Raw genomic sequence first — 22,801 nt, 5'->3', positions numbered from 1 at the left:
CTAGGTGGCATTCGATATCAATACTAGGTGAGAATTCAATATCGCTACTTGACGGCATTCAATATCGATACTAGACAGCATTTGATATCGCTACTAGATGGCAATCGATATCGATACTAGGTGAGAATTCGATATCGATACTAGACGGCATTCAATATCGCTACTAGATGGCATTTGATATTGATGCTAGATGGTTTGATATCAATACTAGATGCCATTCAATATTAATACTAGATGAGAAAAAATTAATATTAAAATATTTAAGGCACTAACACACAGCACGGAAAGACCGCACTTTTGAACTAAAAGACCACACACAACCATGGTCTTTCTGTTGTCACCAACACATACTCCGTAGTGCAGCCTGAACATATATACCTCCACCACATTGATGCTACGTCGTGAGGCGGGATTTATATTTATCTTCCTTCGCGAAAATGGTAAACATTTGCAAGACTGGAATATATGTATCAACTAAGGTATCTGACTATGTCTAGAAATCCGCCGGCTCAGGTAACTTCTCCGGCGTGTCATCACGATACGTATCCGTAATCAAATGCGCAAAACTCGCAGACCAGGCCACGCGCGGCGACAAGTACTCCAACCCCCACAGATCAGCCACAAACTTCAGGATAGACGTATGCGTGAACTCGCCGTTCTGATCCGTCGGCCTGTTCTGCACCACACCCTTACCCACCCACGGCGACATCAGCACCGTCGGCACCCGGATGCCCAACCGATCAAACGCAAACGTGGAGGACCTGCCATCCCGCGCCGTCTCAGTGTAGGTCAGGTCATCGCCGGCAGGCACGTTCTCCGGCGGCGGGACATGGTCCGCGAAGCCGCCGTGCTCGTCAAAGGTGAGGATGAAGAGGGTCTCGTGCCACTGCGGGGACGAGCGGAGCGCCTCGTAGACGCTCTTGATCCAGCCCTCGCCCATGTTGATGGGTGAGGGAGGGTGGAAGGACATGTACGAGCAGCACTCCGGGTTGATCCAGGTGAACTGGGGCAGGGTACCTGCTTTAGCGTCGCGGTAGAACTGGTCGATGGGGCGGACGTTGGTCTCGCCGAGGCCGGACATGGCGGTCCAGCGGTAGAAGAGCGCGTCGGGGAGGAAGCCAGTCGTGTTGGAGTAGTTGATCCAGCTGATGTTGTTTTCGGAGAGCTGCTCGAAGATGGAGCGCTGAGGGAGGGCCGACCTATCGAAGTCGGGGTCGTTGGCGCCGTGGCCGTGGGACGTGCCAGACGTCAAATAGGCGCGGTTTGGGTTGGTTGGGCCGGGCACGGCGGCAAACCAGCGGTCGAAGAGAACAAAGTTCTCGGCCATGGCGTTGAAGACGGGGACGTGCTCGGGGTGTAGTAGTTGATGACCTCGCCGGCGCGTGAGAGGTTGCCTTCGATGCCGTATGCGGCGATCTGCTCGGCGACGAAGCCTTGCATGTTGGGGCCATCGGAGTCATAATCTGGATGGTAGGTGCTGTACACTTGTTGATTTCCACCGGTGATACTGTGGTCAGGATCATCCGGGGCGATATTCTTCGCCGTCGGCTTTGCGCACACCATTGGCGAGTAGGGATCGGAGACATTGGCCGGGTTGCAGTACTCGCGGTTTACGAGGCCATCAATACTAGGATTATATGTGAGTCCGCCGGCATAGTTGTCGAACGACAGGTTCTCCTGCACCAGAACCACGACGTTCTTGATCGGACTGGAGAGTCTGCTGTGGGGCACATGAGGCGCAGCGCCTGCGCCAAAGCCCAGCGTGAAGAAAACAGCCAGCGATAATACAGTCATGGTAAACAGGAGCAGCGAGATGGCGACGAGAGCCCACCAGGAACGGGGTCGTCTGCGCGACCCCAGATATTTATCTCCTCGGGTGGATCATGCGGTAGCAGACGCTCCGTCTCGTCCGAGGCCTGTTTACCTGCTGGAAATGATGCATGTGCATCTTTATCTGCTTTGGGTTGCATTTTGGCGGTGGTTCTGTAACCCTTTCGGGGGATGTTGATGAGAGTCGTGAGAATGACTCGCCAGTCACCCTGGAAGATCATCCTCACTCTCCGACGTGGGGTTTATCTTGGCTGGCTGATCCTGATCTGATCATCCGGCATCCACTCGCGCGTCAACATGTGGGCAATACTGCATCTTATTGGGTACAGCAGCTCTAGTGCCTGGGAGCTAAAGAGCCTGCTTTAACAGAGAATAACCGGCGCGTGGCTGGGGGATGAGAATTCTATTGGTTTGTCACTTTGTGGCGCTGATTGGCGGGTGTGCTCCACAACCGGACACAATATCCTCATTTGCTGGATATGCCTCTATTCACTGTTGTACAGTTCTGGTCTACACGGTTTATGATGTATCTAAATTATACCACACCTTCGATTTCCCGTCCCCCGTCTGTAGTCTATCATACTGGTTATTCTGTTCACCCGCTAAAGATTTCCCCCTTAAATCACCTGGTTTGCTGCCCTCTCGCAACCTATCCATCGTTGGTCTCAGACTTGGAAGGCAGCTGCTTCTTCTTGACAGTACGCCATTCCATAGTCACTGCACCCAGGGTGGCAAGGCAGGCCATAATGAGACCAACCTGGAAGACCACCCGCAGTGAGTCATTATAAGCCCCCAGCGAGGCAGCACTGTCCTCGACAGGAACGTGATCGAGAAGCTGGGTGGCCCCTGTATTCTGGACGACTTGCGAACTTATCGCTAGATGCTTGACCAGCTGGTTGCTGAGGACGTTCTGGCCGACCGACGTAAAGACCGCGCCAAAGAGTTGTTGAGCAAAGAACATGAGCGATGCGCCGATGGCCACCTGCTCGCGGGGGAGCACTGTCTGCGCCGCCATGTTTGGTATCTGGTTGCAGGTGCCGAGGCCATAGCCATATAGCACATGAAAGCCAATCCACTTGCCCTTTGGTGTGTGGACCCCGAGAGTGGTGAGCAGACCGGCGCCGATGGTGGACAGGACGATCCCCAGCATCAGAAAGGGCGTGTAGTAGCCGATGCGGGAGACTAGCTGGCCAGTGAGTATGGACGCTACCACCAGCGGAAGAAGCATAGGAAGGAGGCGGATGCCGCTCTCGACGGCCGAGACACCGTCAATCACCTGGAACCAGATGGGAAGATAGTACACTGTCGGCCATCAGCAAGCGGATCACTCGTGAAGTTTGCAATTCCAGCCGACTCACCGAACAAGATAACATGTGCTCCGAGGCAGCAGCTTGCCCAAAAGCCAGAGGCGATGGTCCGTTGTAGGAAGACGTGTGGTGGCAGCATCGCCTGCTCTGGCTTCCACACTTGGATCAAGACGAACGCGATCAGAAACACAAAGGCCAACACCAGCAGCGCGACGATCCGACCCTCGCTCCACTAGACGCGGTCAATACAATGCCGAACAAAAGCTACTATCGCAGAAAACTTACCGCGTACTTGGTACCACCCCACTGCAGAGCCAAGCAAAGACAAACGATCCCAGGAATGATAGCAAGTATTCCCAGACCATTCAGCTGACGCAGCTTCTCCCTCAGTGGCTTCTGGGTGTTCGGACGGTCGGGAATGTCGAGAAAAAGAAGGATGACCGCAATTACCATTGCTCCTAGGGGAAGATTGATATAGAAGCACCATCTCCAGGTGATGTTGGTGGTGAATGCGCCGCCAACCAGCGGGCCAGCCACCGAGGCGACCCCAAACACAGCCCCAAAGGCCCCCTGATACTTGGGCCGCTTGTGCAGTGGAAGCGCATACACGAGGATTGTCATGGCACCTGCAGAAATGCCTCCAGAACCCAGGCCAGCAATGGTTCTGCCGAGAATGAACCCGATCGAGTTTGGAGCCGCGCCGCAGAGGGCTGAACCGACCTCGAACAGGACAATGGACGTCACGAAGGTGGCCTTGATGCTGAAAACAGTGTATATCTTCCCAAACAGCAGCTGAAAAGCACAGTTGGTGAGCAGGTACGCCGTGCCATACCACCCAATATCTCCTGCTGAATGAAACTCGTCGGTGATCTGCGGAATCGCGGGCGAGATGATGAGCCGGTCCTGCGTGGTCGGCATCAGTACAGAGAGTCAATCTCGACGGGATATGGTTCAAATTACCAGAGAAACCAGGAACATGCCAATGAAAATGGAAGTTATCAGCAGAGCGAGCTTGAGCCCAGTTGGGTAGACAATGTCATCCTTGTCCTGGTCTTCGGCGGGTTTCCCTTGAGACATCGTCGATAGATACAAAGCCACTGGCGAACAACAGAAAAGAAGATCAATGAGCGTTTCTTCAACTGGGGACAGGATTTGAAAGATCTGAGAATGCATAATAGATGGTGGTAAAAAAATTAGATGAATATATTTATATATATTGCCCTATAGACCACTCGCTGCTCGGGTCTCAAAATTGTTTTTTTCCCCTCCGAGCCCCGACCGCTGTTTCTGTTCATCTTTTCTTCAACTCACCCCGACACATTTCTCAATCCCACGCAGAATATGCAACAATGACTCGGTCTACAGACGAAGGAAATTTCAAAAGCTACTCGTGCTTGACTTGTCGGCAGCGAAAGGTTAAATGCGACCGGCGTGTTCCGTGTTGCAACTGCGTCAAGGTCAACAAGCAATGCAGCTTCATTCCCCCGGTGCGTGGGAAACGAAAAAGAACCAAACCTCCCCGAGAGGGTCTGCACGCAAAACTGGAACGGTACGAGAAACTGTTGAGTCTACACGGCATCAAGTCTGAGCCATCCGATGCTGTCGATGACTCCGACTCCGAAACTGATGTGTGCGTGGACGAGGATGCCAATGTCGTCGACACTCCACAGTCCACACTCGAGGAGACGAAACCAAAACTCATCATACGAGAAGGGGTATCCAGATACTTTGACAGGTGTGTTGCGTCTATTGCCTTTTACCATCGTTCCTAGCATCTGACATCGTGCAGTGCACCTTGGTCTATTTTCGGCGGCGAGGTAAGCACAGTCCTCGCTTTCCTCCTGGCTGCCTCGGTCTTGTCTAATATCGTTTAGTTTCAACATCCAGAGGTCGGTGGACATGTGGATGAATCGTTTTCTGACGAGAATGGGTTGTTCTTCGGACAGAACGAGAAAGTCGAAAATCTCGCAAGCCTCCACCCGTCTGTGCAGATACTGCCAAAGCTAAGGGATATATATGCCGATCGGGTTGACCCTCTGGTTAAAATCCTGCATCTTCCGACATTGTCGGCTACGTTAGAGAATGCACTGCGGCATCCAGCAGAGCGATCCAGAAGCCTAGAGGCTATCATGTTCGCTTTCTACCTGGCGGTCGTTGGTACTCTCAACGAAGTCGAGTGCCAGGATCTGTTCGGACTCTCGAAATCGGTCATGTATTCCCGCTATAGAGTCGCAACTCGTCAAGCTTTGATCAATGCCAGATTCCTGTCGTCTTCCAGTCCAATGACTCTTCAGGCATATGTATTGTTCATGGTAAGCCATGGCTATCCAGCCCTGTTTCACGGCGACTAACAGATGAAGATGTGCGTCAGAAAGAGTTACTCATGCGACACATTGTTTGTCTTGTCGGGCGTCGCCATCCGGCTGGCACGCAAAATGGGACTCCACCGTGATGGCTCATTTCTGGGACTTTCGCCGTTTGACGCAGAAATGCGAAGACGACTATGGTGGCATTTGGTCCATGTGGATTTTCGGGTCGCCGATGTGCTGGGGACCAGACCGTCAATGGATATTACCTGCGCGGACACCAAAACACCACTCAATGTCGATGACGAGGATCTGCATCCAGACATGACTGACCTGCCGCCTGAACGCAATGGCATCACCCCTATCTCCCTTTGCCTGATCAGACACGAGATCATGGTCTCTTTGCATGACTTCTCAACATCTTCTCCTGCTGACATGCGCTGGGAAGTACTACTGGGGCCCAAAGTCCCTCCCGCCAGAAAGGACCATATTATCAGCCAAATCGAGGATCATTTAGAACGAAAGTACTTGCGGTATTGTGACCCGGCAAACCCGCTGCATACTTTCGTATCCATCATGATCCGGTTCTCCATATGCAAGATGAAGCTCGTTGCTCACAATCCGCGCCAATTCGCCAGCTGTCCCCCAAAAGATCTTCAAAGAGAGCGCGACATCGTATTCGCCAATGCCACAAAATTATTGGAATATGTAACTCTGGTGCAGGGCGGTCATCGCGGTCTGGAGAAATACACGTGGCAGATCGGCACAAGCGCGCTGTGGAACGCTATGCTTTACATGCTGATCGAAATTCGACATCGTAGAACCGGGCCGGAGGTGGACCGGTCCTGGCAGTTGATCGGAGTCGTGTTCTCTTGCCCTCGGATCTTTGGCAGAACCCCTGCACCGGTGGATACGGTGCTTCGCAAGTGGACGCTGGAGGTATGGAACTACTATGTTGCTGCTTCGAAGGCTGAGGGGCTGCCGGAACCATCGACGCCGGAGTATATCAACGAGATTTGCGGTAGGATCAGGTCAACAGGCAATCCATCTCGAACCGAACATGCGTCTGCGGACCGTGGCCCTGTTGTTGGGAGTTTGCCCGGCTGCAACCAAATACAAACCAATGGATATGAAAGTCTTCCTGATTTCGGATCTCTTGACTCTTACGAGTTTCCTGATATCCTGTCTTTCGAGATGGACTCGAATGAATGGGTACAGTGGGAGCAATTGGTTGCAGAGGGAGGCCGCTCGTGAGTGCGAGTTTACATGCTCCCAACTAAGACTAGAATCTTTAAGTCCTAACCATAATATCAATGGACTTTGATGACCCCCAACTGGTACGCAATGAAACCAACATTACACTTCTCTTCCAGCGTCAGCTCCTTCCAACTCTTCTTCTCCTCCCACTTGCTCTCTTTCTCATCCTCATCCAAAGCAGCATTATACTGCTCACATGTAAAACTCTCACTCTCGAAGAACGCTCTGACGTCGTTTCCTAGGCGGCCCATCGAAGTACTACCCCCAGAGGCAAACACTTGCCGGAGGATATCGCGTATCCGGGTTGCTAGAGCTTCATCGCCAAGCCGCAGCCTCTGCCCGGGTGATGATAGATGATCAGCTACGCCGGTATCAATCTTTTCGATCAATTTGTGCATGTTGACGAGGCATTCTTGCTGTAACAACCCAAGAACTATTAGGAATCTTCCAAAAGCGATTTGGTCACCGAAGACTCACATCTATGATGCGCCAGTAATTGTGATTCCGGACGGTGGCGGCCCATTGCGGCGGGCTATGCATGAGAATGTCAGAGAAATGCAAAGGACTATCCCGTTCTGGAAAGGCACTAAGACTTACTCAGAGCAAAGAATCGTGTCCCCGCCGCGTGCATGCCATGCAAGCCGCAGACTCTGACGCAGTTGTTGATCCGCGGTATTCTTATTGTTTGAATCGGCCCAGCCACCGCTGACTCCTCCAGCAACGTAGGGACTCGAAAGGCTGAATCCCGCGGCGGTCTTCATGCTGTCTTTTGTGGCTGCTAGATTCTGCCTCTCTGTTGTAGTTAGACTTCGGGTACTATGCAGTTCTCCGCCGAGGGTGAAGGTTGCCGCGAAGATGTTTCCTGAATCCTTAATCAGCATTGGTTGATGATGGTCTGAAGGATCTCACCATAGTCGCGGATGAATTGCTTAACATCCTCTGGCGTCTTTGTGTCTTGGGCTTGCTTGATGCATTCTGGGGTCAGCTCTAGGCAGGAACTGTCCAGCTCGACGACAGCTCGGGGAAACTATCGTAAGTATTAGTTTAATTTTCTGTATGTTTCTTCAAGTCATGGCTGACCTTGTATGAGATGTGTAAGTTGTCAAAAGTACTAGTTTTGGTGTCTTTTGAGGCATTTGAATGCTCTTCCTCGGACGCCCTTGAAACAGATCCCGTGCTGGCGAGGGTTTCACTACCTCCAACTGCACTACCCAAATTTGTTAGATAGAGACGCATTGAAGGTCTGATGTACTCACCCAGCGGCTTTCACCACGGTAGCACTGAAACCCTGTCTTGCTAATATAGTCTGAAAAGCATTCTGCGTCTCTGTCACCTCGACAGCGGCCTCATCATGGACATAGAACGGAGGAAATGGAGGCAAAGGCTCCAAGGAAGATGTCAGTTCCAAGCAGAGAAAAAAGGCCAAATGGTGGACCTCACATTCGTCGTGGTACCGTCGCCCTTCCTAGGCGCAAGATTGAACGCTTCAACAAGTTAACAGGAGAGCATTGCCGCGGATAGTATCTGGTACTAATTTACCTCTCTTGGGGGCTTTCCGCATGATACCATTGGCCCCGTTTAGATAATAACCATGCAGCGCACGATTATTCGCCAAAATACGAGCCCATTGAATTTCAGTCAGATCCTCTGGGTCACTGGCTTGCTCTGAACTACACAGACATGTAGTTAACAGGATATGACATTGAAAAGACTGCAAAAGGGAGCTTTACCCAGCGACTGTAGCAAAATTCATCGAACTGGCAGCAAGCTTGCCCAGCCTCTTGGACAGCTCCTCGACGTCCGCCACCTGAGCGCCATTTTTATCGCCCATCTGTGCAAGGATATCTTTGATACCTTCTTGCAGTTCCTTGTTGGGCTCAATAGGCGCCTTTGGCTTGCTCTCGGCACTACTTGGGAGGAGCTTGACTTTGACTACGCCAACCGTCCCGTCGGATGAGGGCTCTTTGTTGCCGCCTTTGACTTTTGTCTATCCTTCATGAGGTTGCATGGACCTATCGTTTCGATTCGTTTCATACCTCTCCTGCCAAAGCCATATAATAGGCAAGTGTGATCCCATCATTGACGAAACTGGTGTCGTCGGCGGTAAACTTTAGCTTCTGGGAGCTGTTTTGGTCAGGAATAAGTGGTCAACCTTTCAGCTGGGGTATCTCCTTACATTCTTGCATGACTTCGAATATCAGACAGCAATATTTTGTCGGCATGCCCTTCTTTGATGGTATCGCTCGAAAACGATGGAAAGGGTGTCGCATCTTTGCTGACGATGGTGATCTGGAATTTCGGCCACGTGCGATGAGAAATCTCTAGAGGGTTGCCTTGAGGAGGCTGAGACATGATGAAGCTGGACTAGATTTTCTTTATGAAACCAGAATAGGACTCTAAATACAGATGCAACTTGCTTAACTCAAGAACGGGGAGACCTGTAGGAGCATGTGAGTACAGAAAGCGAGAAAATGCTTGCAACAATCAAGGCCCGGACCTTCAGATATCTTAATGAGATAATCCAGCCATTGACCTGATTCTACTTAATGATGGATGTGGGATGGTCTACCCCACTTGATCTGCATTAGATGCGATAGTATCATGATGCGGGCCTTCATATACCAAGAATCCTAGTAGCAAGAACGCAGCTGTTAATTAGCTTCTCAACCAGGTTATGAGATATCCCCTCACTACGAGACTATTACCCTCACTACATTTCCCTTGACTAAAATGAACATAAACGATCGAATCAAGCTGGAATGGGCTGAAGAAGTGATTTACTAATTGACGACATTGACAGCCATTTCTTTCCCCTCGCTTGCAGGACTAATGCAGCAATAATCCTTCGCCGCCTGAGAAGCGGCCTGAGCAAGTAATCCACAACAAGATAACCAACCATAATCATGACAACACGAGTGGCGGATGCATAGATCACAATGGTGTCTTTAGCTATGAAGATCAACCCCACTACAATGGTGATGGTCTAGTCTACACATAATGCCCCGCGTACAGCTTCACCCCGCCACATACATCAGCATAATCTCGCTCCATTGCTCCAAGATGACGCTCTAGTTTTGCATTGTATCCAATGTCCTGATTCTAGTTATCAGTCTGCAGTATTCTCAGCGAGCGCAGTAACCAAAATGCCTGAAATTCTTGACGAAGAGTGGCACCCCGTGGGCGAGGACGACAAGGCTATCAAAGACGCCTTTGGCAAAGTCTTGATAGAAGGTCCGAACTCGTTTGTAAAGGGGGAACCAGAGTCTCCGTCTTTTATCCTCAAGACAAAAGGATATTATGGTTTGTTCGCACCCTCAGACATGACGCCCGCCAGAGTTGACGGTTAAAGATCTCCAGCTGTATGTCCTGGGGGGCATCCGCTTCCCAGATTCCGACAGGAAGTTTGAAAGTGTTTACCCCAAGAAGGGTGTGCAGGTGCTGGAAGACCTTGATCCAGGAATTCATGAAGTATCTACATCCCACGACATGATAGGTGTATTCATGTTGACTAACTAAAGATAGTTCACTCGAGATACGGTTGTTGCTATTGCGCAACACTGCAAGGAGTTTGTTGACAAAGGACTTGGTCGGCTTAGTGAGTCATTACCCCTTTCCTATCAAGCAGATGCTCTATTCTTAACATTGAATATAGCAACATTGGCAAGTGGGACGATCACATATGCCGAAGAGGCCATGGGCCTGTTGAAGTTGGAAGGAGAAACAAGTTTCAAAGATCAAATTCCTGTCCTTCTTGATCCAAGGTATAAAACACAGCCGAAGGATGAGGAGTTCAAAGAAGCTTTAGAAGGGGCAACGATGGCCCTGAATCGTCTGAGATCGACAGCAAAAGAGAAACAGGAAGATACACAGGAAGTTGTCACATTACTGACTTCTGTAAGTCAACAACTTTCACAAGACAATTTCTACAACAACACTAACAATCGAATCCAGTTTGTAGTCAATACAAGCAAGGACAAGAAGGAGGCCGAATTACTCCAACAACAATTCCGCGATGGACCTGTCATAGATCGTATCACCAAGGAGAAAAGAATCGAAAAGAACGGCCAACCAATCAAGCCATTCAGCAAGCTCTTGGATGCGGAAATCATTCGCCTGCAGGAAGAAATCGAAAGGGAAATCGAGAGAGCCTCGTATGAAAGAGATGTGATGGTCAGTTTTCCCTTCCATTCATCTGCCAGCTAGGTAGCTCACTTCAAACAGTCGAAACATGAACCCCAGCCATTCGCCGCAGCCGAGGGGGATATCATCGGCGTCATTATGGACGCGTACACATACAACCTGGCTGAGAAGAAGTACAACGAAATGCTGGAGCTTGAAAAGACACACACCAAAGAAAAGACTGATGTGAGGCGTTACATCACCATGGTGAGAGCTTTGCTGCTACATATGGAGACGCTGGTGCCCCAGATGGCCAAAGCTCTGGAGGCCGCAGAGGAACTACAAGAGCTGTTCGAGACCCAAGCGGACAACTTTGACAAACTTAGACTCAAGCTTGCGGGTATACAGGAGGGGGTAGATGCCCAAGGGCTGAAATGGCGGAAGGCATGGATTACGACGAACATTGACAAGTCCGTGCAAAAGCTTGAAGAGGTATGCTGATCCTGCAACTATAGGATATCATTGAATACATGGAGACCGGCTCACATTATGCAGATCAAGCAGGCCGCGTTGGCATTTGACAGAACCGCCAAGATCAAGGTGGTAGAGGTTGAACGAAGGCTTTCAAGGTTTCAAAGTCGGCCCTTGAACGGTTATAAGTGACGAGGGACTATGTAGTTGCGCCTCAGACGGGTAATAGAATTCCACGGATTGAGTGCTGGTATAGGTTCCCACTTTCATGCCAATCAATAATCGCCTGTTCCCCTGCAGAGTATCCTGTCGATAGATGATATGCTCCACCCTTTCCTCATTCAACACAAACGGCGGATTATCTGACGTACATTGACGAGCCTCACTGATACTCCCGAAATTCAGTATTTTCACTGGTTCACTTTGCCTGTACGGCTTCCGAAGACCCATCAAACGTCTCTACAGTAACCTCACTCCCTAGGCTGACCGCAGTGTCCTCGGAAGCTCGAAAGGGAGTACTATCAACCCTCATGAGAGGCTCACTCTCGGCATCGATGAGTTCGGGCGACATCTTAACAACAGCCACACCCGTCTCCTGATCGCCATCCATAATGTGGTAATTCGACTTGCAGGAGCAGGCGGGACAAAATGCGACACTCATCGGCCGGGACATGCGAGCTAAATATGCCTTGTATCTGTCAATAGCAGCCCTTAAGGCCGCGTATGTATGGAACAGACTGGAGAAATTTACATTAGCTTCCAAGAGAAGAGCAGGATAGGTAGGTACTGGACACTTACCCGGAGACTAGACATGCTAGATTGCCATACACACAGACCACATGCTTACCCACGGACCCGGCAACGATGAGCATAGTGAAGTATATCACTGTGAGGTATATTGCGAAGAAAAGGTCGGCGATGATGACTTTCACACCAGCGGTAGATTTTGACAATGCTGGATATCGCCGGTATCGATGGAGCAATATAATAGATAATAGGCCAGAGCTGCTAAGCTAAAGGAAGAAAGATCCTGGGTTACGATGCTGTCGTGAAGAACAGGTGTATAGAGATGGCCGTACTTACAGCTACTAGCTGGTTGATCGAAGCCGTCTGGGCATTTGCGGTAAAGATGCCAACTAGGTTGAAGGGAAAAGAGACGATGGCAATAAAAATGAGGATAATTCGAATATTGACAAAAGCTTTATCTGGTCGATGTTCAAGTTTCTCCATCGTGTTAGCTGATTCAGGTGTCTAAGCTAAATGTTTAAGAAGCGGGGAGGTCCCTACTCGATCTTAAATCCCAATAAATAGTGTTGCCTAATGCTGAGTTGCCAAGCCAGAGGGTGCATCATGTTTGTTTCAGAGGGCAAGGAATTAGAATCGGAACTGGCAGATCACTGCTTTGTTCATTGTCACGTTTGGGCTTAGACCCGGTTGATCCTTACCGTAGTTATTGTGGATCAAATGGTCAGCGTCAGCAGCCTGCAATCTTGGCAGATGTGTCCACTACAGTGAGTGCTCAAGTAGATAGCTTGCTGTGTAATGGGCATGGGCATTAGCACCATCAGAGGGCAGGCGATTGTCTAATGCTTCATGACTGCCAAGTTGGATCAGATGATAGACAATAGATTGACACTGTTTCAAGGCTCATCATTCAAGAGAATCCGCATGCATCTACTTAGAGGTGGATTGGAGGTGATCGGAAAGACAAGCTATGACATAACTGATATCATAAAGGCATTACAGGTCGACAAACTCCCCCCTCAGCAACTCATCCTCCTGCAGTCTCTTTAAATAATCACTTACCTTGCCCGTCATCACATCGATATCATACCCAAAGAACTTATACGCCGCCTTTCCAGGCAAACTATGCCCAAAGCGCCTTACACAGATCCCCGCATCCGCGTACCGCTCCCAGCCATTCGGTGCGTACGGCTCAATCACCGCGGCAGGAATCCCACGGTGGTGCTGGAGAACTCCTCGCTTGTACTTGACCGGCTGCTACTCGAACAGGCGCTGGCAGGGAAAACTAACTACCCGCGCGACAATTCCCCCTTGAGTCTCTTCGCCACATCCAGAGCAAAGGTCAGTTCTGCACCGACGCCAATAAGCGTGACGTCGGCGCCTTCAGCCACCTCCAGAACGTATGCACCCCTTGCTACACCCTCACGACGGGTCTGGTTCAGCTGAGGCAGCGCATGCCGCGAAGTCGAGATGATGGTCGATGTCGTTCTGGCTTCGATAGCGGTTATCCATGCCCCGGCGGTTTCTTCGCTGTCGCCGAGGCGGATGTACAGTAGATTTGGCATGGCTCGGTACAGACTGGCTAGTTCGACGGGCTGGTGCGTTGGTCCGTCCTCGCCCATTCCGATCGAGTCGTCGGTGGCAGCGTGGATGACTTGGTGTTGCAGAGAGCCCATCCGGACGACAGGAGCAGCGTACAGGTAGAATATGAAGAAGGAGGAGGTAACGGGGATGAAGGTATTGGGGCCGAATGCAGCGAGACCGTTGGAGATGGCGCACATGGCGTGTCCGCGGACTCCGTAGTGGATGTATCTGCCAGAGTAGTTGCCGTTGATACCGCAGGTGGTGCGGAGTTTGGGCTGGCCATGTCAGTGGGTGTCTACAGGGGTGAGGAGAGGAGCTTACATGTTGAAAGTCAACCTTGCCAGGCCAGGTCATGTTGACGGAGGGCGAGAGGTCTGCAGTTCCCACCATGAAGGAGGTAAGTTCCTTGCCGATGGGGTTGAAGACCAGCCCTGATGATACTCTCGAGGGAGTCAGCTTCTCGGGAAGCTGGAGGGAATCAGATCCTTCCAGGTGGCTGGCAGTTCACCGTGCAATCGTCGCTGGAATTCTTCTCCTAGCTCGGGATATTCGGTGGTGTATCTTTTGACCAGCTCGTTCCATTCTCGAACATAGCCCTCGCCTCTGGCGGGAAGATCGTGGAAGTAGTTGCGCACAGCCTCTCCAACGATAAAGACGATAAGAACTCGTCTCGGTTAAAGCCATTGGCCTTCTTCATCTCCGCGACGTTGCTTGCGCCCAATGCTGCTCCATGCGCAGTAGCCGTACCGGCAACATGACTCCCCAGCCCGATGACCGTGCGGATATTGATAAAGATGGGCTTCTCCCATGATACGCGAGCCTACTCCAAAGCTCGCACGACACCTTCAACATCGTAACACCCGTCTTGAACATCGACCACGTCCCAGCCACAGGCGCGCGTCTTGGCATTGACGTCTTCGGTGTTGGTCAGATCCACCGACCCGTCACAGGTAATCTGGTTATTATCATATATGACTGAGAGATTGCTAAGCTTAGGATGCCCTGCGAACGAGACAACCTTTAAGGCGACACCCTCTTGCAGACAAGCATCACCGACCATGCACCAGGTATGGTTCGATACAACCTCGTACCCGGGCCGGTTGTACGTGGCAGCCAGATCCTCAGTCGCCATCGCCAGACCAACCGCATTAGCAACGCCTTGACCCAATGGCCCAGTCGTCACTTCAATTCCTTCGTGCTCAATCTCCGGGTGGCCAGGACACAGCGCATCAACCCGATCAGACTGGTAGGGTTTAAGCTGCTCAAAGGTAATGGCTTTGTAAGCCGGTCAGGTGGAGGAAGCAATATTGAAAGAGACAGGTATGGCCGTTTGACACAATGAATCGGTCGCGGTTAAAGAAGTCTGGAGTGTGAGGCGCATTATCGCATCACGTACCGCCACAGGGCTACTCCGATGGCAGCCATCCCAATCGCACCTCTGATTTTATCAGTATGGACTGCGGCGTATTATCACGTCTATGTGCCTGTGAGACTTACTAAGGATGACCACCTCCAAACACCTGGCATAGATCTGCAATGAGCATGCGGAATGTGCGCAAGGCGAGATCATGGTCTTTGGATAGTTGTTGGACGAGAGACACGGTGGAGTGACGGCCGCCGTTGGCAGTGACTGGTGCAGATGTAATCGCCATGATGTGTGTAAGTGATGGGGAGAGCGGGCCTACGCTGCAGAGCATTGCCTGTATAATGCAATATCATCAAGTTCTGTCATTATCAAACAGGTCTCTCGACGAGGCAAGGTGTAGCGCATTACCCAAATAGGCAACTTGAGGCACGCATTGCCGAAAGAGGAAATGTGCTATTTGTCAAAGGAAACCAAAAAATATCGTCAAATGACCTGTTCATTTTAGCACCTTACGGTATGGATAAATGGACGGTCGAGTCGATTCGAGGCGTGTAGCTTCCTCCCATCGTGCTCTAGACCATTACCCCGCATGTCGATTCCCTGGAGTCTACAACGTGCGTATAAATCATCCCTGTTAGGAAGTCCTCCACCTTCTATTTCACTTCGTTTGCATCGAATAGTCACCTATACATCTAACTTAACATGACGCCGTCTCTCCTCACGGAATCAAATTCAGACGACGTAGTCGCATCAATGACGCCTCCGTCTAACGACCCCCAGCTTATCCAGACTCCGTTTCCCAACCCATCGTTGCAGGTCACAGCAGACCACCAACTCAAGTTTGTCGAAGCTCCAGTGTACGCTCCCCGACGCGGGGAAGTCCTACTTCAAATAAAGGCTACTGGAATCTGCGGGTAAGACAGTCCACCAGCCAATACAATACATGTGCTGATCTCTGAGACAGCTCTGACATCCATTTCTGGAAAACAGGTCGAATCGGCCAGCTAGTATTCGAGGGGGATTGCATTATCGGCCATGAAGCGGCCGGCGTAGTCTTGAAATGCGGTGAAGGCGTCACCCGACTCAAGCCCGGTGAGACGAGAATATTCCAATATATGAAGTTGCATACTGACGCTTCCAAGGCGACAGGGTAGCCGTCGAGCCCGGCGTCCCCTGTGAACAATGCTTCCTCTGCCACGACGGCCGGTATAACCTCTGCGAAGACGTACAGTTTGCGGGAGTCTACCCGTACGCAGGGACGTTGCAGCGATACAAAGTCCATCCTGCAAGGTGGCTGCACAAGTAATATTGCCTCCCTCCTTTTTCTCCTTTTTCTCCAAGTTGAACTTTAACGTACTTGCAGACTCCCAGACGGCTTCTCCTACGCCGAAGGCGCCCTCCTCGAACCGCTCTCCGTCGTCATGCGCGGCATACAAGTGGGCCGCCTAAATCTCGGCCGGGTGTCGTCATCTGCGGCGCCGGCCCTATCGGCCTCGTTGCTCTTGCTGCGGCGCGCGCATCAGGCGCCCACCCAATTGTCATCACGGACGTTGAGCCTAGGCGGCTTGCGTTCGCGAAAGAGTTCGTCCCGAGCTGTATTACCTACCAGGTTGATCTTGTGAAGGATGCGCAGGGCAACGCAAAGGCTATCAAGACACTCTTCGGGGAAAGCGAGTATGTTGCGCCAGAGACGGTGCTAGAGTGCACAGGGGTGGAAAGTAGTGTTTGCACTGCGGCGTATACTGCGCGCCGGGGTGGCGTGGTTGTTGTGATCGGTGTTGGTAAGGCGACTATGAACAACCTGCCCTTTATGCATATGTCTCTTGCGGAGGTGAGATTCACTCTGAGCCTTGATCAAATCGTTGCTAACGATGGCTAGATTGATCTGCGGTTCATCAATCGGTATCGGGACACTTGGCCGTCAGCCATTGCGTGTTTGAGTGGTGGTATTTTGGGTTTGAAGAAGTTAGTGTCGCACGTCTTTCCGTTGGTGAAGGCGAAGGAGGCTCTGCATTTGTGTGCCGACCCTGGCAAGGGAAGTATGAAGGTGATGGTGGTGGATGAAGTCGATGCAAGTCTATGACCCAAGTAGAGCCATGAGGCTGCGAGGAGGGCTCCGACGTAACCAAAGAGTTTACGGCGAGCAGGAAGAATGCCTATATGCATCTATCTACTGCACTTTATTCAGTTAGATAAATTCAGCATGCCTAATTAGGAAATATGGGGCTAAATCTGGCCACCTGCCTTTGTAGAGCGTCACCTGATAGATACAAGTTGAATCTGCTAGTGAATTTGGCACTTGCCTGGGCCTTCTAATGCCCGGATTTTCCTCGCATCTATTTCCGGTTACAGATTTTTTGCTGCGTCTCGCTAACACTTCGTCAAGTCTATGCTCGAGATTGTTTTTCCAGCTCGTACTAAACCTTGATAGACTCATCTCCAAGCCTTACACATCGCTCCGCCCGGCGCGCATATTAGTGGGAAAGGAATCTTCGAGTATCTCGTTAGAAAGACGTAGGAAGTCCTGAGTCTAAGACGTATCCTCATGGTCGCTTCCAGGACTTGTTCGACCCTGCACAGTCTCCCGTACTAAGTATCCATCATCATATTCAATTCGAATCGCGTCAAGGAGGCCTAATGAACCTCTCATCTAAGAAACTGGCTTCCTTCCTTGCTGTCTGTTTGAATTGACCCGGTTTCCAGGAACATTCTTCAATCCTTGTAAACAGAATTGGCCGGCGGCTTTTGGTGCAAGGATGATCTGCTTGTTACACCAACCGAAAGTAGCCGATGCTTCGGCCATTTTCCTATTTTACCATGCCTACTCTACATTGTCTCGGCGACATAACAAAATTTAGGGAATGCAAGTTCGCTGACATGCCGGCACAGATTCATTTCAGATTGGCAACACTACCTGCAAGCTTGTAACGGCCACACGTGTCCCTGGTGGTGCAAGAAACGACACTCCAGCAGATGCTGAGACCTTCGATCCTCTTTGTGATAATTTTTCGACCAAGTTACAAACGATCAAGGTTTTCCAACTTCTTCATTCTCTCCATCCTCCCTCCATATTCTGCGCTCCGATGATTACTTCCGCTTCCCTTCTTGACCATTGGACGGAATAAGACTGCGCTATGAGCTCAGTAGCCATCTAAATACCCCGCTTCTAGGATCTGATCCACTGTACGCTTTCCAAGTGCCTTTGTTTTGGCACCCGCCCAGTTTGATGTTAACGTAAGGGGTGGTGCAGTGCCATTTCTGGGAGGATATCAACTACCCACTACCTGAGTACGCGCCACAAGAGGGCCGCCCGCAGTTGGGCTTTTGGCCTGTGCTTAATATGCTGCGTGGTGAGGGGGAGACGCCCTTTTCCGTTGGCCCGGCTATCGATACCAGTTTGTTTATTGGGGAGCATACGAATACTTGGGCGTCTATTTGCCCTCCTAACTGACCTAATTCCCGGAATCGCCATAGTGAATTATAATTACGATACCAGGCAGCCGTACGAGCAGTACTACAGGGTCGTCGCACTTTCGAGTACGACCGGAATGCGGATGACGCAGTGAACGCCGACTGGAGACTTTGGTACGAGGCTTCGAATCAGATGGGGAGAAGTCTTGGGCAGTATCCGCCCGGCACAGCTAGCTAGCTAGCTTCCTAAGAAATCCCGCCTACGCTGGTGGATACTAGAATTCTTCGAGGTCTGAGGTCGGCGTGGAGATCTTGCGGGTTGGAGGAGCTGCTTGCTTGCTTGCTTGCTTGCTTGCTTGCTTGGGTGTTTGGTTGTTTGGTTGTTTGGTTGTTTGGTTGTTTGGTTGTTTGGTTGGATTCGCTTACTATTTAACTATAGTATGCTATGATGAAGATACATACAGAAATCTAGATGGATACCTTAAAACACTGTTCAGTCAATGTGTCGTTATGTACAGTTATGGAGGCCCGTAAATCCTCCGCTGATCCCGCAACCATTGCTGATAGGAAGGAGAGCCAACAGGACCCGAGTTAGTTGGCACATGATATGGAATCGGCCTCTTGATGTCCTCCTTGCCCTTCCTTGACAATGTATTGCCTCCATGTGCGGGCTGCCAATGATTAATGGGGTATCTCGGTTTGCCAACGCCCGTGAAAAAGACCAGGTCTCTTCCGACTTTAAGGGTGTCAAGGTATAGATACTGCAGGTTCGGAAAGGGGGCAGCGTCAGCGGCATCGGCAACAGCACTGGTACTGATACTGGTACTGGTAGCAGTAAGAAGCTCGAAGATAGACCCGAATGTCCCAGACGTCATGGTGATGGTTTCCATCTCGAGGCGGCGGAGAGAGGAAGAGAGACGTCTGAGAAAAGCAAGCAGGTCGTCCTCCGTGAGAGAGACACCGCGAAGCCCGCAGTCTTCTAATTGGGGCAGGGTGTCTAGGGCAGCTATGCGCCGGAAGAGCCGCTCATTCGGAATGTTCGCGAACGGATGCCCAAGTTTTAGTCGACAGTAGTGGACGTCCAGGTGTTTAAGGTTTCTACAGGCTTGGATTAGACTTGGCAGGCCCGTAAAGTTGCGTTCATCGTTTGTCTTCATCGTGGCTTCTTCCCGGGCCCGGTCCTCATCCTCCGAGGTGACTTCGTACTCCGAGTCGTCGTTGAGAAGATCATCTAGTGTTACGTGCAAAATGCGCTCTGAAACACTGATCGATAGGGACTCCAGGGAGCGGAGCGGTATAATGAGTCCTTCGGCGGCATAGTCAATGCTGCTGAGCTCGTTACCGGCAATGCTGCAGCGGTGCAGGCCGGCCCTGTTGAAGATGTTCAAGCTGTCAATTTCAAGGTTACTGTCCTTTAGTGCCGAGAAGACAATTCGGTGTGTCTCCGCAGCCATCTGCCAGATAGGTCTCCAGGGTCCGCCAGCAAGAGGAGCGAGTTCGTCTTTCGCATTTGAAAGATAAACTATGACTTCAAGAGACAAGGAGCAAAGCTTTCCGGTAGAGTTATTTGCCGCTATGTTCTTGAAAACATTGCCTAGGATATGAACGAGCTCTCCTGACTCTAGTTGTCGCTCATAATCTCGCCGTCGCTGCTGGAGGGTTTCAAGGTCTGTCTTTTTCGGATCATCTGGATTTGCCCACACAGCTTCTTCGAGTCTCTCAGTGTTGTTCACAGCTCCCACGAGCGTGAGATCGTTTATTTCGCATCCGAGCCAACCGCGCTGCGTTAGAATTGCGAGATTTTCGAGCTCAGGGCCGGTGACTTTGACGCGCTTGGACCAGAAGCAGGACCGGAACTGGCCCTGTGTCGCTTTTGAGCGAAGGCATCTGCTCGTCAGGCGGAGGTTGCCCACATCTGTCAAACCTAGCAGTCTGACAATGCTTTCGAAGATCTCCGGAGGACAGCCCTCCAAGCCAACCGTCATTATGACTAGGGCGACCCTGGAAACTAGGTGGAAGGGTCGGTTAGCACACACAGACTGACACCCCAATGAGGATATCGGACATCTGACGTGTCTCGCACCGCCACGTCGTGCAGAGCGGGGTTTTCTCATTCAGAGTCTAGCCAGGGGATAGCACTGAAATTTTGCGTTACAGCAAAACCATGGAATCAAGAGACACATTCCCTACCTCGGTGGAGATAGTTCCACGAGGTCTTGTAGGACTCCCAGGAGCGTTGGGAACTGAGAGCTCTAAGACGGGCTCGCATCCTCGAATTAATAAGAAAAGAGTCAAGGAACCCTAAAAGAAAGTGATTTTCAACAGAGAGGCTATGTGATAGAAATATGCATTGTACACCAGTTTGAGCTTCTATTTTCCTACCCCAAGGCTCCAGACGAGAGCTGATACCCCAGTTGCAAGAATGAAAGCAACAAGGGCGGCAGGAAACATTAATGTGCCTAACATGGCCATGCTTGTCAATGTAGCAAAAATGCCTCCTGCAGGAGTAAATCCACTATACATAAAGGACTGAAATCCAGCTGCCAATGACCCTGTTTAATAATTAGACAGACAGCTCTTCTTTGCCAGGGGAAAACAGACCTGCAACAACTCCAGCAGGCCCAAATCCAAGGCTCATTATGATTGTGATAACGATTGTAAATGTTATCCACCAAGCAGTGATGGCAGCGAGTACATCTTAAAACCAGTTAGTCATGTATATATCCACTAAGTTGTCAGTTGGTGTATACCGGGGCGTGAGAGCCACTGTAAAACACTAGTCCACCATTCATTCCAGGACCAAGTCTGAGCCACATTTTCCACGGCATATAAGGTTAAAGAGCGCTCGGCAACGAATCGAAAAAGCCCTCCACTGAGAGTCTCTGCCCGGGTGAAATTCAAACTAGCGATCAAAAGGTTCAAAGGACTCATTTGGCAGGGAGTTTGTTGGAAATTGATTATGGTACTGTGTGGGTCAGTTCACCCAGCAGATCTACAGAAGATGTGGGTTGTGACAGAAAAAGAGTGGATCTGGAGCTGGCACAGGCTATTTGGGGCCCCTGGTTATTTAAGGTGGTAGTTTTCAAGCGAGGAGATCCACTTCTCCTTCATGCGTGCTCTGCTGCTGAGCTGGAACGAGCATATGTACTATTTATATACAATGTGAGGATCTATACCGCAAGGGGTGTCCACCATTGGTTACGGCAGATGTAGTAACTCTATATTTGGTCGCGGACTGAAGGTCACCGTTCAAGTTTGCCAAGAAGGAACCAGTGGGCGCTAGCTATCAGCAGTCAATTATGCAATGGCCATTGAGCAGGCAAGATCTCAGACAAGTTATAGTACAACCAACGGTCCCCGCAGGAGTGGCATGTCCAGTCATCAACAAATCACTGGGCCTGCCTGGGATGAGATATACGCCATGGGCGCCTAAGTCTGGAGTCTCCGGACATAGCTAGGCGCCCCAAACACCCATGGAATAACCAGGACCCACCATGTGACTATTGATGGTACAGAAGTATACAGACAGTCTACAAAGCATATAATTGAAGAATATAGATTGGTGCTTATTTTGTGCACCTATGGAAGTTCATAGGCTCTTAGTCAAAATGCTCTATGATGGCTAAATATATTAATAGTTAGATTTACTCTAAGCCCACCAGGATACACAAGGGCTGAGAGACTGGAAGATGCTACTTTCTATCAGTTGTCAGTTGCTTCCTCTCATTGTAATTTCCTATGCACCATAAACTAGTCTGGCTAGTGATTCATGCTGATTTGTAGGACAGACTCATCTGCTATCTAGTGAAGCCTTCAAAAATGGACCGGGACATGCTCTTTTTACTAAGGTAGGAATAACCATACATAGACAGCAAGTTGCTCCTGGGCCTCGGCTTTAGGCTTGTTTCATACAATCAGGAAGGACTTGTTCAAGTAGAGGGCTTTATAATTATATATGATTTTATCATCCCTAAATGACTCCAGCAGTCAAGAATGAAACATAGTCAACAGCAAGCCACAGTATCAGAATGCTGACTCATCTACGTGATGGCCAAAGGAATGGTCTGGGTCAGTCCAGGCTGATAGAATCATCCAACAATCAATCCATATCCGCCAGCCTTGTCGCTTTTGGCACAATTTGATTGTACAACGTCAATGCGCCATGAGCCTGTAGCGATCCTCTTTTCCGTAAGTATCTACATTATCGGATTCAATACGTCAACAGCAACAAGCGTGCCTGGTCAGCTCAGCGCCTAGAAACGCACCATGAGTCACACCCTCGCCGCTGGCGCCTAACCAAAAACATCCTCGAAGACAACATCCAAGGCCAGCATCCACAATACAGCCGTCATCTAGACGACGTTTGCGAAATTTAGGGTTGATGACCTTTGTTCTTCGAAATGAAT

General features: G+C 50.4%; 10 protein-coding genes across 10 annotated transcripts; 3 read left to right on the top strand and 7 right to left on the bottom strand.

The window, feature by feature from the left end:
* Nucleotides 1-456: 456 nt before the first annotated feature.
* On the bottom strand, nt 457-2,001 carry P174DRAFT_445906 (putative phosphatidylglycerol specific phospholipase). The gene is made up of 5 exons (XM_024828445.1): nt 1,856-2,001; nt 1,561-1,745; nt 1,500-1,536; nt 1,372-1,463; nt 457-1,348 (listed from the first exon to the last, which is right to left on the bottom strand). The coding sequence occupies exons 1-5, from the start codon at nt 1,968-1,970 to the stop codon at nt 494-496; spliced, it is 1,284 nt and encodes a 427-aa protein (XP_024677961.1). The 5' UTR covers nt 1,971-2,001; the 3' UTR covers nt 457-493.
* A 369-nt stretch (nt 2,002-2,370) lies between these two features.
* P174DRAFT_516035 (MDR family MFS transporter) lies at nt 2,371-4,296 on the bottom strand. Its single transcript, XM_024832265.1, has 4 exons — nt 4,098-4,296; nt 3,423-4,040; nt 3,189-3,369; nt 2,371-3,132 (listed from the first exon to the last, which is right to left on the bottom strand). The coding sequence occupies exons 1-4, from the start codon at nt 4,212-4,214 to the stop codon at nt 2,480-2,482; spliced, it is 1,569 nt and encodes a 522-aa protein (XP_024677960.1). The 5' UTR covers nt 4,215-4,296; the 3' UTR covers nt 2,371-2,479.
* A 154-nt stretch (nt 4,297-4,450) lies between these two features.
* P174DRAFT_414301 (putative C6 transcription factor) lies at nt 4,451-6,765 on the top strand. The gene is made up of 4 exons (XM_024824388.1): nt 4,451-4,872; nt 4,927-4,954; nt 5,012-5,449; nt 5,498-6,765. Exons 1-4 carry the CDS (start codon nt 4,487-4,489, stop codon nt 6,695-6,697), a joined length of 2,052 nt encoding a protein of 683 aa, XP_024677959.1. The 5' UTR covers nt 4,451-4,486; the 3' UTR covers nt 6,698-6,765.
* On the bottom strand, nt 6,754-9,104 carry P174DRAFT_455026 (uncharacterized protein; the record flags this gene model as incomplete). Its single annotated transcript, XM_024829286.1, has 11 exons — nt 8,877-9,104; nt 8,737-8,824; nt 8,431-8,687; nt 8,240-8,370; nt 8,141-8,184; nt 7,957-8,084; nt 7,781-7,907; nt 7,610-7,727; nt 7,298-7,562; nt 7,178-7,232; nt 6,754-7,116 (listed from the first exon to the last, which is right to left on the bottom strand). The coding sequence occupies exons 1-11, from the start codon at nt 9,050-9,052 to the stop codon at nt 6,754-6,756; spliced, it is 1,752 nt and encodes a 583-aa protein (XP_024677958.1). The 5' UTR covers nt 9,053-9,104.
* Nucleotides 9,105-9,755: 651 nt separating this feature from the next.
* On the top strand, nt 9,756-11,505 carry P174DRAFT_414299 (uncharacterized protein). The gene is made up of 7 exons (XM_024824387.1): nt 9,756-10,000; nt 10,050-10,168; nt 10,223-10,295; nt 10,353-10,594; nt 10,652-10,870; nt 10,922-11,311; nt 11,375-11,505. The coding sequence occupies exons 1-7, from the start codon at nt 9,844-9,846 to the stop codon at nt 11,480-11,482; spliced, it is 1,308 nt and encodes a 435-aa protein (XP_024677957.1). The 5' UTR covers nt 9,756-9,843; the 3' UTR covers nt 11,483-11,505.
* Nucleotides 11,373-12,218, bottom strand: P174DRAFT_445903 (uncharacterized protein). Its single transcript, XM_024828444.1, has 2 exons — nt 12,089-12,218; nt 11,373-12,027 (listed from the first exon to the last, which is right to left on the bottom strand). The coding sequence occupies exons 1-2, from the start codon at nt 12,160-12,162 to the stop codon at nt 11,709-11,711; spliced, it is 393 nt and encodes a 130-aa protein (XP_024677956.1). The 5' UTR covers nt 12,163-12,218; the 3' UTR covers nt 11,373-11,708.
* Nucleotides 12,219-13,030: 812 nt separating this feature from the next.
* Nucleotides 13,031-15,270, bottom strand: P174DRAFT_455023 (uncharacterized protein; the record flags this gene model as incomplete). Its single annotated transcript, XM_024829285.1, has 7 exons — nt 13,031-13,045; nt 13,097-13,291; nt 13,363-13,893; nt 13,940-14,049; nt 14,127-14,287; nt 14,443-14,893; nt 15,129-15,270. 7 exons carry the CDS (start codon nt 15,268-15,270, stop codon nt 13,031-13,033), a joined length of 1,605 nt encoding a protein of 534 aa, XP_024677955.1.
* A 467-nt stretch (nt 15,271-15,737) lies between these two features.
* Nucleotides 15,738-17,067, top strand: P174DRAFT_425283 (putative alcohol dehydrogenase; the record flags this gene model as incomplete). Its single annotated transcript, XM_024825274.1, has 5 exons — nt 15,738-15,898; nt 15,949-16,076; nt 16,127-16,286; nt 16,356-16,815; nt 16,864-17,067. 5 exons carry the CDS (start codon nt 15,738-15,740, stop codon nt 17,065-17,067), a joined length of 1,113 nt encoding a protein of 370 aa, XP_024677954.1.
* A 1,846-nt stretch (nt 17,068-18,913) lies between these two features.
* Nucleotides 18,914-20,380, bottom strand: P174DRAFT_464489 (uncharacterized protein; the record flags this gene model as incomplete). Its single annotated transcript, XM_024830397.1, has 1 exon — nt 18,914-20,380. One exon carries the CDS (start codon nt 20,378-20,380, stop codon nt 18,914-18,916), a length of 1,467 nt encoding a protein of 488 aa, XP_024677953.1.
* A 140-nt stretch (nt 20,381-20,520) lies between these two features.
* Nucleotides 20,521-21,561, bottom strand: P174DRAFT_445899 (uncharacterized protein). The gene is made up of 3 exons (XM_024828443.1): nt 21,146-21,561; nt 20,997-21,092; nt 20,521-20,947 (listed from the first exon to the last, which is right to left on the bottom strand). The coding sequence occupies exons 1-3, from the start codon at nt 21,324-21,326 to the stop codon at nt 20,766-20,768; spliced, it is 459 nt and encodes a 152-aa protein (XP_024677952.1). The 5' UTR covers nt 21,327-21,561; the 3' UTR covers nt 20,521-20,765.
* Between the last annotated feature and the right edge of the window lie 1,240 nt (nt 21,562-22,801).

This window comes from Aspergillus novofumigatus (genome assembly GCF_002847465.1).
Source record: "Aspergillus novofumigatus IBT 16806 chromosome Unknown P174scaffold_10, whole genome shotgun sequence".
Classification (NCBI taxonomy): domain Eukaryota; kingdom Fungi; phylum Ascomycota; class Eurotiomycetes; order Eurotiales; family Aspergillaceae; genus Aspergillus; species Aspergillus novofumigatus.
This window is presented reverse-complemented; position numbering and strand designations above follow the sequence as displayed.